This window comes from Penicillium soppii (assembly GCF_028829465.1).
Source record: "Penicillium soppii strain IBT 18220 chromosome Unknown utg000010l, whole genome shotgun sequence".
NCBI lineage: Eukaryota > Fungi > Ascomycota > Eurotiomycetes > Eurotiales > Aspergillaceae > Penicillium > Penicillium soppii.
This window is the reverse complement of record NW_026643240.1, coordinates 3,100,999-3,113,975: the sequence shown is the minus strand read 5'-3', so window position 1 is coordinate 3,113,975 and position 12,977 is coordinate 3,100,999. Positions and strand designations below refer to the sequence as shown.

At 48.6% G+C, this 12,977-nt stretch overlaps 6 protein-coding genes across 6 annotated transcripts; 2 read left to right on the top strand and 4 right to left on the bottom strand.

Moving 5' to 3' along the window:
* Nucleotides 1-82: 82 nt before the first annotated feature.
* Nucleotides 83-989, bottom strand: N7529_011840 (putative C2H2 transcription factor; the record flags this gene model as incomplete). Its single annotated transcript, XM_057247366.1, has 2 exons — nt 83-662; nt 721-989. 2 exons carry the CDS (start codon nt 987-989, stop codon nt 83-85), a joined length of 849 nt encoding a protein of 282 aa, XP_057092715.1.
* A 2,274-nt stretch (nt 990-3,263) lies between these two features.
* On the top strand, nt 3,264-3,982 carry N7529_011839 (DUF4396 domain-containing protein; the record flags this gene model as incomplete). The annotated part of the gene is made up of 2 exons (XM_057247365.1): nt 3,264-3,624; nt 3,690-3,982. The coding sequence occupies 2 exons, from the start codon at nt 3,264-3,266 to the stop codon at nt 3,980-3,982; spliced, it is 654 nt and encodes a 217-aa protein (XP_057092714.1).
* Nucleotides 3,983-4,521: 539 nt separating this feature from the next.
* Nucleotides 4,522-5,457, bottom strand: N7529_011838 (alpha/beta fold hydrolase; the record flags this gene model as incomplete). Its single annotated transcript, XM_057247364.1, has 1 exon — nt 4,522-5,457. The coding sequence occupies one exon, from the start codon at nt 5,455-5,457 to the stop codon at nt 4,522-4,524; it is 936 nt and encodes a 311-aa protein (XP_057092713.1).
* Nucleotides 5,458-6,287: 830 nt separating this feature from the next.
* Nucleotides 6,288-9,582, bottom strand: N7529_011837 (putative regulator of nonsense transcripts; the record flags this gene model as incomplete). Its single annotated transcript, XM_057247363.1, has 3 exons — nt 6,288-6,924; nt 7,143-9,308; nt 9,359-9,582. The coding sequence occupies 3 exons, from the start codon at nt 9,580-9,582 to the stop codon at nt 6,288-6,290; spliced, it is 3,027 nt and encodes a 1,008-aa protein (XP_057092712.1).
* Nucleotides 9,583-10,072: 490 nt separating this feature from the next.
* Nucleotides 10,073-11,005, top strand: N7529_011836 (snoRNA-binding rRNA-processing protein IMP4; the record flags this gene model as incomplete). Its single annotated transcript, XM_057247362.1, has 2 exons — nt 10,073-10,078; nt 10,130-11,005. The coding sequence occupies 2 exons, from the start codon at nt 10,073-10,075 to the stop codon at nt 11,003-11,005; spliced, it is 882 nt and encodes a 293-aa protein (XP_057092711.1).
* A 661-nt stretch (nt 11,006-11,666) lies between these two features.
* N7529_011835 (BRCT domain protein) lies at nt 11,667-12,883 on the bottom strand (the record flags this gene model as incomplete). The annotated part of the gene is made up of 3 exons (XM_057247361.1): nt 11,667-12,161; nt 12,411-12,652; nt 12,706-12,883. The coding sequence occupies 3 exons, from the start codon at nt 12,881-12,883 to the stop codon at nt 11,667-11,669; spliced, it is 915 nt and encodes a 304-aa protein (XP_057092710.1).
* Nucleotides 12,884-12,977: the final 94 nt, after the last annotated feature.

The following is a 12,977-nucleotide window of genomic DNA, read 5'->3' as shown; positions in this document are numbered from 1 at the left end:
TGAAAGCCACCCCGGTTGCTTCGATAAACGCCCACATGATGCATAAGTCAAATCCGTAGACATTCTGATTTGGAAAAACCAATTAAACGGGAGGAGCGGCAGCAGACTGGGCATTCGACTGCGAAATATCCTGAATCTGGGGGGCGGGAGGGGACTGATGCGGCACACTAGCCTGTTGAAGGCCAGCGACGATACGCTCCAACTCCAAAAGACGACGGTCTTTCTCTTGGACCTCAAGACGTAGACGCTTAACTTCGTGGCGCAAATCGGTTCCATTCTCGTCGGCTTCGGTAAGGGTCTCGTGAGGGGAATCGTGGCGACGCTTCATGCCAGTCGCAGGCAGGGAGGGGGCACGGACGGCCTCAACACTCTCAAGTTCGGGGCGATCCCAAGGCATATCGACAACAATAGAAGGACCTTCATCGCTATGCATATGACGACGGCGAAGATGCTCTCGGAGGTTCTCCTGGCGCGTGAACCCATTACCGGTGCTGCGGTTGCAATCGCCGTAAGGGCACATAAGTGCCTTCTTGGTATCAGTGTTCTTCTTGTGGACTTCACGCTGGTGGCGCAAGAGACCGCCAGAGTAGGTGAAGCCCTGGATTTTGTCGCAGTTGGGTTCATAGCACTTGTAGGGGCGGTCATGTTTATCCATGTGTTTACTGGAGTCGCGTTAGTATTTGGCGCAGCGAGAAGAGTCCATGAGAGAATTGTACTTACTTCCATTCGCAAGGACGACGGAATGTAGGAGGCACAGCTCCACAATCTGGGTGGTCACAGAAGATTTGACCCTCGGAGTTCTTGGGAGGATCGCGGGCGCGTCGAACCGAAAGACGCGGGCGCGCCCCGTCGATAAAGGCCAAGGACTGAGGTTCGTTCATTCTGGCAATTGGGGACGAGGATTCAGCTGTAGAGGCAAGAATAGATGCTGCGAGAGCGCCGTTGGGACCTTCACTTCTTGGGCTAGGATAGTCAGACCCTTCACCCATATCGCGAGAAGTAGATACCCCACACCAGTTGAGGGGATCGTGATAGAAGAGAGATACCGGAAAGACGCGTCAATTCACAACAACAATAAAATTCAGAATCACTGAATAATTGAGAAGAATGATAGAATAAAGGAAGGAAGCAAGGTTAATAAAATAGATTATTCAAATGAATTGGTGACAGCTCATCAGATGTTAGATGGGTACTGATTTGAGTGAGATGGGAGTTGCCAGAGTTTTCAGGTAGCAAGGCATCCGCAGGCTATTTATACCGCTTGCGTCAGGTGTCCTGTGCGCCACTTGTGGCGCAATGATCCCTGCTTCTTTTCTGTCCCTGCAGATTCTTTTTTGCTTGCTTTTTTTTATTTCTAGCGGAGTTGCCGAAAAGCTGAGTTATTCACAATGAAATCATCATCGGTTTTTATATACAACATATATGCACGTCAAAACATGGACATTACTGTTTATTAATGCTCTTTCGGTCCGGCGGAAAATGAGGGGCCAAGGCTTCGGAAGCACAGTGACTCATATTCCTGACCAACATTGTATGACTGTATACTCTGTACCAATCCTGTTAGCCAGTTTAATGGATCTAGTTTAGGTATCGAAGCAAGATATCAGGCAGCCATCCGGAATGTTCGTCGCCACATATAATTCTGACAAATCCTGTGGCGGTGAGGTCCACGTGACTAAATCTCGACCTGATCTCCGCCTGATAAGTCACGTGTTTATCAAATCCATGCTTATGTAAACATGTGGGCAGTGCGCTTCTGCAATGTATGTTCGCCATGTCCGATGTTAGGCTGCAAAATTTGCTGCAGTTGAAGCGAGCTCGCGATCTTCATGTCCACGCACTTGCTTCTATTAAAAGGAACGCTTGTCAAGGATATATCCGCTAGGAGAAACCAGAGGGCTATGCACTTGAACTTGATTAGAACCAAGACCTCGAATTCTAATGCACTTCAAAAGGCAAATAGAAGAGAAATGCAAGCCAACAATGGCTATGCCTGAGGATCAGTAGCAATCAATCTTGCAGCCTGGATGCTTAATGCTGAAACAGGTCGAGAATTTGCCGTCGGCCCTTTTGGTGGATGCATAGGGAGACCGAGCGATGGCGAAAACTTACAGCCTACATACAATATTCCGTTACAATTCAATCAAAGATCATTTCCCTCGCCTGGAAGTCCGCTCTATAGTCTGTTTTCTTTGCCCTGAAACCCCAAGAATCGACCTGAAACAGCTCTTAGCAAGTGAAAAATAGTAGCGCCTAATTAACACTGCCTCCGGTCTTACGTAGGAGAGCCTTTGATACTGTCCAAGTCTCACTAAATGCTGATCTATTTTGGGAAGACAAGCTCTCAGTCTTCATTGATTCTATTTGGCCGAAGGGAAACCACATCGACGCTACTACGAGGCCCCAGAGTTGCTATACGACCAAGTGGACAACGCCTCAGCTCGCAACGGCAAAAGAAAAGCCATCTTCAACGTGGACCAACGGAAACAGCCCCAAATCCATAAACACCCGCCACATCAACGTACTTGGGAAATACGGTGACTTGTCGTCTACCAATGATGTGTGCTTGGTACTCACTGTTTTCACAGCTCCACCGGGGAGCTTGGAAAGTTATGTATCTCAAGGAATAAATTGCTTATAGTCAGTCACGATTAGAAACCAATAGAGCTAGATAGCCAGGGTATATATCTATATTCACAAGACCAAGACCAACTGCACTTATGATGATAGCTCTTGATACTATTCGCCATAACATATCGGTTATGGCCGATGGCGTATAATATGACACACACCTGCTGGGTTTCATAGCGGCTGGATAATCTGGATAAAATCTAGGCACGACGTCTAAACACCGCATTGGGATGCTCAGAAAATATCACTAAGGTAGCCATACCCAAATACGGAGCCCAGGCCTAATGCCACAATCAAGGCCACCTTTGAAGTGGAAACATTAGGCATCAAAATTGGCCACGATCAAAGGGCACTGAGTATTCTTGTTTATCTCACATGGATAGATTCTCCACTTTGTATATATTGAGCAAACAGTAGCAAGGAGCATCACATCCATTACGATTTTCGATTTGTTGAGGTCAAAATGGAACAATACGGTACATACTAATTCGACGCGGCATTTGTGCTACAGGTCCGGGGAAAGCTCCACAACCCCCATTGCCACTTATCTCCTTCGAAACTTCCATTTTCGCAATTCCGTCCATGTTATCTTCCGAGTCATATGGTCGTAGGATGCTACGAATTATTTGAATATGAACCATATACGCCACCCAATGTTCCTTCGCCAAAGCAGGCTAGTTTTCTGGGCTACCAGCCGCTCACTCGGTGGCACCACTTGCCTTCGAGCCTGCCATACAAAGAAAAACAAGCAGCCAAAAAGCTCCGAGCGCGAAAATCGAACGTGTCAGAACCAGGACTCTACGACACGCTCTTCAGCCCGACCCCTTTCCGCACTCCAACTCCCCTTTTGGACTTGTAGATCCACCTGGAGACGAGCAGGTATCAACACCCTCCGCTGTCTGGTCGGCTGTACAGCTGGCGACTTTTCCGCACTATGGATTCTTCAAACCTACTGCCCTGAACTGGGCATGGGCAGCATCATGGCCATGTCTAGTGAGCCATCCCTTGAACGATTCAAAATTTAGATGTTGAGCATTTTGACTAACAAAAGTTGACAGTGGCGTCTGGTATCACAACTTCAATAATCCTTGAGACGATCCTGCTTCGTCGCGGAGCTGACCAGCTCTCTTGGTCGAGGGCTGCTCGAACCGCCATGGGAATGAGTATGGTTTCAATGCTAGCTATGGAACTAGCAGAGAATGCGGTCGACTATCATCTCACAGGCGGCATAGTTTCATTCGGAGATCCACAGTTTTGGCTAGCAGCTGTCGTCTCCATGGGTGCTGGATATTTGGCACCACTGCCGTATAACTACCTACGGCTGCGGAAGTATGGGAAAGCGTGTCATTAAAGTTCAATATCGCTCAAGAAGTGTAACATAAGGTCTTTTCTAATATTACTTTCTGCATTCAATCATCGCGTGGCGGCTAACTAATTGTCGAACGATTAGATCTTGGTAAATTTCAGATCAGCGAGGCGAGATGGGAAACTTGAAGCTGGTTTCTGGACTTGAAAAGGTTGATTGAATCAGAGATAAAGTAATAAACAGAAGGTAATGAGGATTGAGTATGAAGTGGTGTATTATTTTGATTGAACCTTGGAAGATGAGGAACAATGGGAAGATAGAACACGCCTCCCACGGTGACTATCGGGAGCAAGATCACTACGAAGATCACTAGTCGAGTACCATCATCGCTTTGTTATAGAAAGCTGTTATACTTTGTGTATACATTTTCCATTACTATGCAAATTTATATGGAGAGATGGGGGCTTTCATTTCCACAAAAGACGAGCAAAAGGTGGCCGTCTAGATGTATCCAAAAACGACAAAGAACTTCATTGATCGTAGAAATTTAAACAAAAACACATGTTTCTGCAAAGGAGAGTATTTCAAAGCCTCTGGACGTTTCTGCTCCCTCGTATTTGGTCTAACACCCACTTGATCTCCTTGGCGACAACATCAGGCCTCACAAGCTGCACGTTATGACCACAATCATTTAAATAAACGAAGTGAGTTTTTGAAGACAGTCTCAGTTGATCTTTACTCAGGCCCTGCGTAGCCGATTCCCACTGATCCAGTAACTTTCGAAACGCCCTCCGCTGTATCTCCGTGCCATTGCCAGCTTCAACGCCAGCGGCGTAAATCCGCTCGTAATCCCTTGCGCTGTTGCACCGAACAATACTCAGGGGCTTCTCGCCCATAGCCTGTCTGTCCAATTGCTTCTTCTCCCTGAGAGCTCGACACACCTCGAAAACGGCATCCCCATTGGCCTCAGCCTGGGCAGTTTCATCACCGCGAGCCATATCGATAGCCCTCTGACGCCACTGATCCCGCGATAACTTTGCATCTGCCCGTAACCCCGTCACCAGGCTCATCTTCAAGTTCCCAAGAACCGCAGCAATGTTTGGATCTGGGACTTGGAAGTACTCGAGATGTCTCTCGGTGGCGGCATCAATAAGAACCATTCCACAAACCTCGTTTGAATAGAGGTGATAGTATTCGCGTGCGATGATACCGCCGTAGGAATGGGCGGCTAGAAGAAATGGCGGCTGTTGTTTTGTAGCCTGCAAAAGCTTGTGTAGCTCTACCGCAGATGTCACTGCAAGTGGAGGGTTGGGACCGCGCTGACTGTTCCCGAGGCCCGAGCGGTCATATAGAAAGATTTGTGCAAAGTGCGCAACCAATGGTTCCACGGCTGTGTATGATGAGGCGACGTCGCCCGACCCCGGAATGATTACCACCAGTGGCTCAAGGGGTGCGCGCGGTGGTCCACTAATGGAAAACGAGAGGCGATGCGTGCCAATGGAGACCAATATGCTTTCCATCTCTTTTGATCGATAGGTTTGGCTGATTGGGGTAACCATATGTTACTGAAGTTGAGATGGTGAGTCCGATGGGGAGCTAAAAGCGGGAAAGAAGCAGCCCTAATTATGTAGGCATTATTATAAGCCGAGGAACATTCCAAGGATGTTCATAGCTTATCACGGTGAATTATTAGCATTGGGAATATTCAGTTAGGAAGGCGGCCCGTGTTTAAAAAGTCTCAAAAAGATCCTAACAACTACCATACAGAGTCCGCCGTCTGTTGAGTGAACGGAGACTTATCTACAAGTGTACGGTGAAGGAGAATTTGGGGTCATAGTTGGCATTGATTGTGTGAACTAGATACCTGGCCACCTAAGAGATAAAGATAGCAAGCACAAGACATACATGGGTAGCCAAGGCAAGGGTAAATTCGCAGAGTCGCCCGGTAATTGCTACAGGGGCGATCTGAGCTGGGCGTCGGCAACCGACAGGTGGGTGTTCAGTAAGTTTCAGGAGCCGAAAGATACTGAGGGATCATTGTCGGTCACCCCATCCCCGAAAATCACGCCTTTTAAGAATGTCACAGTGACAATGGCGAGGAATCAGACCAAGGGAACTATCCCTCGACCGACAAAACGGTGCTATTTTGGCAGGCCAAGAGGACCCAGGCACGAGCATCCGGAAAGTCTTCGGTTTGTCAACCCATTGTTCTGGTCGGCAGTATTAATGGGCGGGCAGACTCTGTTGCAAAGAACCTTGATAGTGTGCACGGAATTTACTTCCCCGAGCGAAAAGACGGGCGAGCCTGTTGGAGGTTGCCTCGGGACTTATTGAACAAGAAAGTAGTCACTCAGTCATAGTTGCCGCCGACCTGGCTAGCGAAAGCAGTGGACACACTGCGAGCATCATCGTCGTCGTGGGGGATCTGGCCTGGCGCACCGCGAGTCACACGGATACTAGCCGAACTGCCTCCGAAGATGCTACCGTTATCAGGAACTCCAGCTCGGTAAGGCTCGCGTCCTCCAGACTCTACATAGCGCTTCAGTCGATCAGATTGACTGAGACTCGGTTGCTTGTTCATATCATTGATGCTTAGACCGGCGAGACTGACACCGCCCTGATCAATGCTTCGCCCATCGGCAACGCTGCTGGTGACATCGGATTCGGTAGCAGCAACTGACTCCCCAGCCACGCTTGGTGCTCCCTTAGCACGACCACCGTTGGCTCGGCGATTGCCAGTAATCGAAGGCCAAGCCTCGCCGAAATTCTGGAACATAGGAGGATAGCCAGATGGAAGGCCAACACCGCCAACAGCGGAGCCGTGAACGGAGGAGACATCATCGGGAATGTAGCCGACCACAGAACCAGAGTCGTGGTACTCATTGCGGTGACCATTGCGACCATTCACTGCATTACTCTGAGGGTTAGATGCTTGACTGAAAGACATTTGGAAACGCTGAGGTCCTCTGTAAGCTTGCTTGGGTCGGCTGAATTGAATCAGGGATTCCTGAAGGTTGGACAAGGGTCCTTCTACCAGGCAATGACGTTCCTTGAAATGTTGCAAAAGGCAGTTCCACAGGGGATGCTTCGACAAAACCTTGGGGTTACCGAGGATGACCAAACCGAATCGAGCGCGGGTAAGAGCAACATTGAGACGGCGAGGGTCACTCAGGAAACCAATGCCTTGGTGGTCATTCGAACGCACACAAGAGAGGATAATGTAATCTTTCTCTCGGCCCTGGAAAGCATCAACCGAGGCGACTTCAATCTCTTTGTAGTGCTCTTTTTGAAGGTACCGTTCGCTTGCATCGAGCTGACAATGTAGCTCCGCTGTCCCTCATACGGGGTGATGATACCAATGTCCTTGGGCTGCACACCTGCCTTGAAGAAGCGTGTAACAATCTTCTCGACGTTTGTGGCTTCGGTGCGATTGAGGTACGAGGTTCCTGATGCGGAAATTTCTTCATTGCCCAGGTTTGACCAGAACATCATGGGATCATCAATAATCGGCCAAGGGAAATCAACGTCGCGGCGAACACGATCGGCGATGGTGATACCGTTTTGCAGTGAGCCCTCGTAGAACATGTTTGACGGGAATTCTGAAAGGCACGGGTGCATACGGTACTGGACGTTCAAACGAATGGGAGAGCAACCTAGGATAACGAGGCGCTCAAACAGAGACTGGTTCAAACCAGCCTTGGCGGCCTTTTTGTTCATGATGACGGGGCCGAGCTGCTGGTGATCTCCGACCAAGACAACTTGCTTGCAACCGAGAACCAGCGGGATCATACACTCAGGCTCAGCAGATTGAGTGGACTCGTCAATCAGGACAGTGCGGAACTTGCCCTTAGAAAGACGGGGGTCGCCTGCACCAACACAGGTGCAGCAGATGACATCGGCGTTAGTCAGAATTTCACGTTCGGCGGATCGAGTAAGCTGCTTCAAGCGCTTTTCATCCTGGCTGGATAACTCGCCAAGTTCGGCTTTGAGCTGGTTGAGCTTGACCAACTCGATGTTGCTATCATTCATACGGACCTGTTCGTGCAGTGAAAGGAATCCAACGGCAGACTCCACATCTTCACGAGATTTGGCAGTCACTCGCACGGTCTTCAGTCCCGTGAGATGGATACGTTCACACAGCTGATCAACAGCGACGTTAGAGGGGGCGCAAACAAGGACTTGGCCTCCATTGATCTTGGCAAGGTGATAAATGATAGTGGCCGAAGTAACGGTCTTACCAGTTCCAGGTGGGCCTTGAATCAGACTGAGCGGCCGCTGAAGAACACTCTTAACTGCGTTGATTTGACTACCGTTCAGATCCGGCAGACCTGGAACACTGAATTTTTTGGGAATTTGAGTCTTCATGGGGGCAGCTGCAACCTCATGACCAAGAAGGCGATGGAAGATGTAGCCTGAGACACTCTGCTCGTCAACAGCAAATGTCTTCATAGCGCATTGCATGCGGTCAAAAGATGTGGATTTCCATACGTAGTCGGCCATGAAGTTGTGCGTGCATTCGGTGGGCACTGACTTGTGGTCGCCCTTGGCGCGCAATTCGATAGTAACTTCATCGGATTGGTTGTTCGGAATCTTGATAACGTATCCCACACCTTCCCATTTGGGACGCAGTTCACCATTGTACTTGAGGCGCATCTCATCGCCCACAGCCAGTTTCACATCTCCCAGCTCAAGCTTGGGTAGAACAAAGCTTGCAAGGTGTTTGTTATTGAGACCAAGATCCCAACGCACAATCAAACCATCCTGCGATTGAGATTCCTTCAACTTACGATCGTAATCGGCTTCAATCTTAACAAGCGGCCCAAAAATGTTCTGGTACTGGAATGCATCGTCATAGCGAAGGAGGACGGGCGCAGGTTCATCGTCTACTGCGGTGGCTTTTTCTAAATCTTCCAAAGTCGCCTGCGAGTTCTCTTTCCACATTTCTTCTAGTTTCGCAATCAACTGGGGACTGAGGTGGCGAGCTCGGAGTTGTTCCTGGTCAGTGGGCGCTCCCACAAGCCAAGGGAGAAAAGAACGGTCTTCGATAAGAGGTTGCCAGCGCGAAGTATCCCAGTTCATATCCTTGGAAGACGGCATAGATGCGCATGGCTGTCGGCAAAGAAGAACAACAACGGTATCAGACTTTGCGGGAATAAAGCCGAGCAAAAAGACATTCTTGGTACCACAGTTGTAGCACTCTAAGATGGTGTCACCCAGAGAGGAACCCGGGTGCAGCTGCACCTCCTTATGGCGAGCTCGAACGAGATGGTTAACGATATGGGAGGAGGAGGTATTGCCACGTGCACTGCAGAACCACTTATTGCAAGAAAGACATTTGACAACACTGCTCGGGTTATGGATGCCACAGTATCTAGAAGATATCAGTAAAGTATATGCCGAAATTGAGATGCAAAAACTCACGCGCATGCATGAGCAGGAAGCTCTATTTCTTCGTCGCCGTTCCCTTGGTTTTTCTGGTGCCCATGAGTGGGTGCACCCACTGTACTTTCCAAGTCGTCGTCCTCAAAGGTGTCAGAGCCTTCATCCTCGTCGTCATGGCGCCGGGGGCGTGCGCGACCAATCGCATTTGAATCATGTTCGTCAATCTCAACTCCCGCCGAAGGATCTTCCGGTTGATAGCTCATGATGTGTGACGAGACCAAATGTTGAGTGATGGCTTGAACTGATCAAAGATCAAGGTAAAACAGAACAATAAGGCGAGTTGAACCAGAATGAAATTTATAAGTCGTAGGCGATAAAAGAGCGTAGAGGACAATCCGGTCGTCCTGTTGGTTTATTGGAGGTTGGAAATCTCCAAGGCGCCTGAGGGGCAAACGATCGATCTGGATCTAGACGTGGGATTAGCAACGGCTTTTCAGGATAAGTCACTTGGATTCATACATCCAGTCCAACTCTTTGTCTCAGAGGACCGACAAAAGAGAGTTGATGAGTTTGTCTCGAAGGATGAGCAAAAAGGGCTCTCCGCAACTGCCCAGATTCTTTATCGGTGCGATCCCACTACGGCGACCCACAAATCCCACAAGCGCAGCCCCGGAGTTAAGAAAAAAAAAGTTGCCCGCTCATCTTCTATCAAACACTTCTTTGGTCAAGTCGATTCACAATTTCACCTTCAAAATGCTGGTGAGTGCTATACAATCCAAATAGTTCCGATATCTTACTTACTTTAAATAGCGCCGCCAAACCCGCGAGCGTCGCGATTATCTCTATCGGAGAGCTTTGCTGCTTCGCGATGCCTCCATTGCCGAGAAGAGAGCACAACTCAAGGCCTCCTTGGCTTCTGGAAAGCCCCTGGACCCCACTATTGCGAACGATAAGTCGCTTCGGGAAGACTTCAAATATGACGAATCTAAGGAAAAGGAGGACTCTGAGATGGACATCGACGATGAATACATTCTGACCTCCGGCATTATTGACCCTCGCCCTCTGGTCACCACCTCTCGCTCTCCATCTGCACGTCTCGGTGCATTCGCCAAAGAAATTCGTCTTCTTCTCCCTACCTCCATCCGTCTCAACCGTGGAACTCTCGTTCTTGGAGATCTCGTCTCCAGCGCAACCTCCGCGGCTCTCACTGACATGATCCTTCTCCACGAACACCGTGGAACTCCCACTGCAATGACCATTTCTCACCTTCCCCACGGTCCTACCGCCAGCTTCTCCCTTCACAACGTTGTCCTTCGCCAGGATATTCCAAATGCTGCTCGTGGCACAGTCTCTGAGAGTTACCCCCATTTGATCTTCGAGGGCTTCAAGACCAAACTAGGTGATCGTGTTGTTCAGATTCTGAAGCACCTTTTCCCCCCACGTGAGACTGGAAAGGTCGGCAACCGTGTTGTGAGCTTCGTGTGCAAGGATGACAACATCGAGGTCCGGCACCACGTTTTCGTCAAGACTGGGTACAGGGATGTGGAGTTGGCTGAGGTTGGGCCTCGCATGACCATGCGGCTCTTCGAGATCCGGGGAGGCACTTTGGAGAAGGGCTCGAGCGGCGACATTGAATGGGCCCTCACCCAATACACGAGGACCAGCAAAAAGAAGGATTACCTGTAATCCTCTAGAAATTCGCATCATATTGGCTGTTGTGTTTAAAAAAGGCAAAGCTTAATGCCGTTACACTGTTGACTGGCGTATTTGGTGTTAGAGGGCAATTGGAAGGGTTTCTTTCCCATGTTATTTTTTTTTGTCATTTATACCCTGTTTCAACTACATGGATTATTTATTATGAACCTATAAACAGAATGCGAAGGAATCAATGTATGTCGTATGGTGTGCTACCAATGCATTAATGCATTAAACATCGAAGCTTTGGTGGAAGCCGTCCGGTTTGGGACAATATCGATTACGGAACCGCAGGTCCGCACATCGGTCAGAGAATGGATTTAACATAGGATAGAGCAAAAGGTAAGTCAATATTTAGTGCTAGAGCGGACCAAAAGAACATGATTATATGTTTTCACGGGCAGCATCAAATTAGCGGACTAGGTGCCACCTACAAGTACATATCTCGAAAAGGGTATGATGATACATGTGTAGTTATAGTCAACTTGTACCATAGTTCTTGATTTTGATGTGAACATATGTATAAGGTCACTTACTAGGATTTGATCATAGCAAGATTATTTGAAAGTGGGGTTTGTACCCAGTTCATTGAGGAATAGATAATACTAAATAAACCCAGCTGATCATGACAAGGGCTATCTCAAGACCATTCTTACTGGTTGTCCTCCTCAATCGCACTGGCCTCATTGGCCTCATTCTCTCCATCAGCTCCAGACTCGGCTGCGTTTCCTTGATCTTCCATCGAAACATCCTCATCCCCAGAGTCAGGCTCATTATCATCACATCCCGGTTGATCATCCGTTTCTTGAGGGCTCACAGCTCTAGTCCCCCTAAGATAATCGCCGAGAAGATTTCTCTTACGTTCAAGACAGAACCAACCTTCGTGGATGGGCAGGGTTTGACCATCAGAACCCACCTTTGGAGCTGGCATCTGCCCATCGTCCCTCTCTTCCCATTCTTTGCCAGTCTTCTCGATGAAGAAATTGTTAAACTTCACCCGTGCAATCTCAATCGTGCTCTTTGGCAGTGCCAGAACTTCGATGGTCGCTTTGCCCACGCGGCTGAATTTGGCGTAAGTGGAATAGGTGTGAGGTTCAGTGATTGTCTCGAAAATCTTGTATTGATCAATATCTTTGCGTAGATGTGTCTATCAGATCAGATATTACTCACAGTCAATTGATACTTTTCCCGGGCTTTTGTTGGTGGCTTCGATGGGCGAAACAAGGTGGTACTATAGACCACACCTTGTTTGTTCATGTAAGTTCGACGCACAGCTAGATGAGGGTCAACCATAGATCTTTGTTTGGCATGGATATACTAACGCTTCTTTTTTCCCTTTGGAGCCAAGAAAGGATCTGCTGCTAGTATTGTATCAGTATAATGATATATAATTCACACCAGCAAAGAAACCTAGCTGTCGTTTCGGAGCCACGGGTTTGCTCTCCTTTTTGGACACATTTTTGGACACCTTGGTTGGTGTGATCTTGATTGTTTTGTTCTCCGGCTTGCTAGTGCTCATGAGATTTTGGAGCAGATATGGTTCTTCTGACTTGGGTTTCCGGGTGGCTGCCTGTAAGGAGTCTTCAAGCCAATCGTACGTGACGATCTTGACGGTTCCTAGCATTTTGGCATTGTGGACTGTATGGAGTCAATTAGCTTTGCCCTCACATGTCCAAAGGAATCATGCCTACCCAAAGGCGCGTTTTCCTTGTAAGCCTGCTTTGTGGCAATGAGATGTGTAACGCTGGGATTGACGTCTCGAGAGAATTGTCCTCCGTTCGCACGAATCCATTGAGGGATTTTGTCGCGTAGATTTCCGTCAAATTTGCCTGCCATAGAGGCATGGATCCTATGGAAGGTTCGACCCATTTTGAGTGGCACTGCGGTTTGGGAATAGGATTTGATTATGCTTAGCCTCGATTGTTGGGCACTCACCGCTGGCCGTCGAAATCGCTCTGACAAA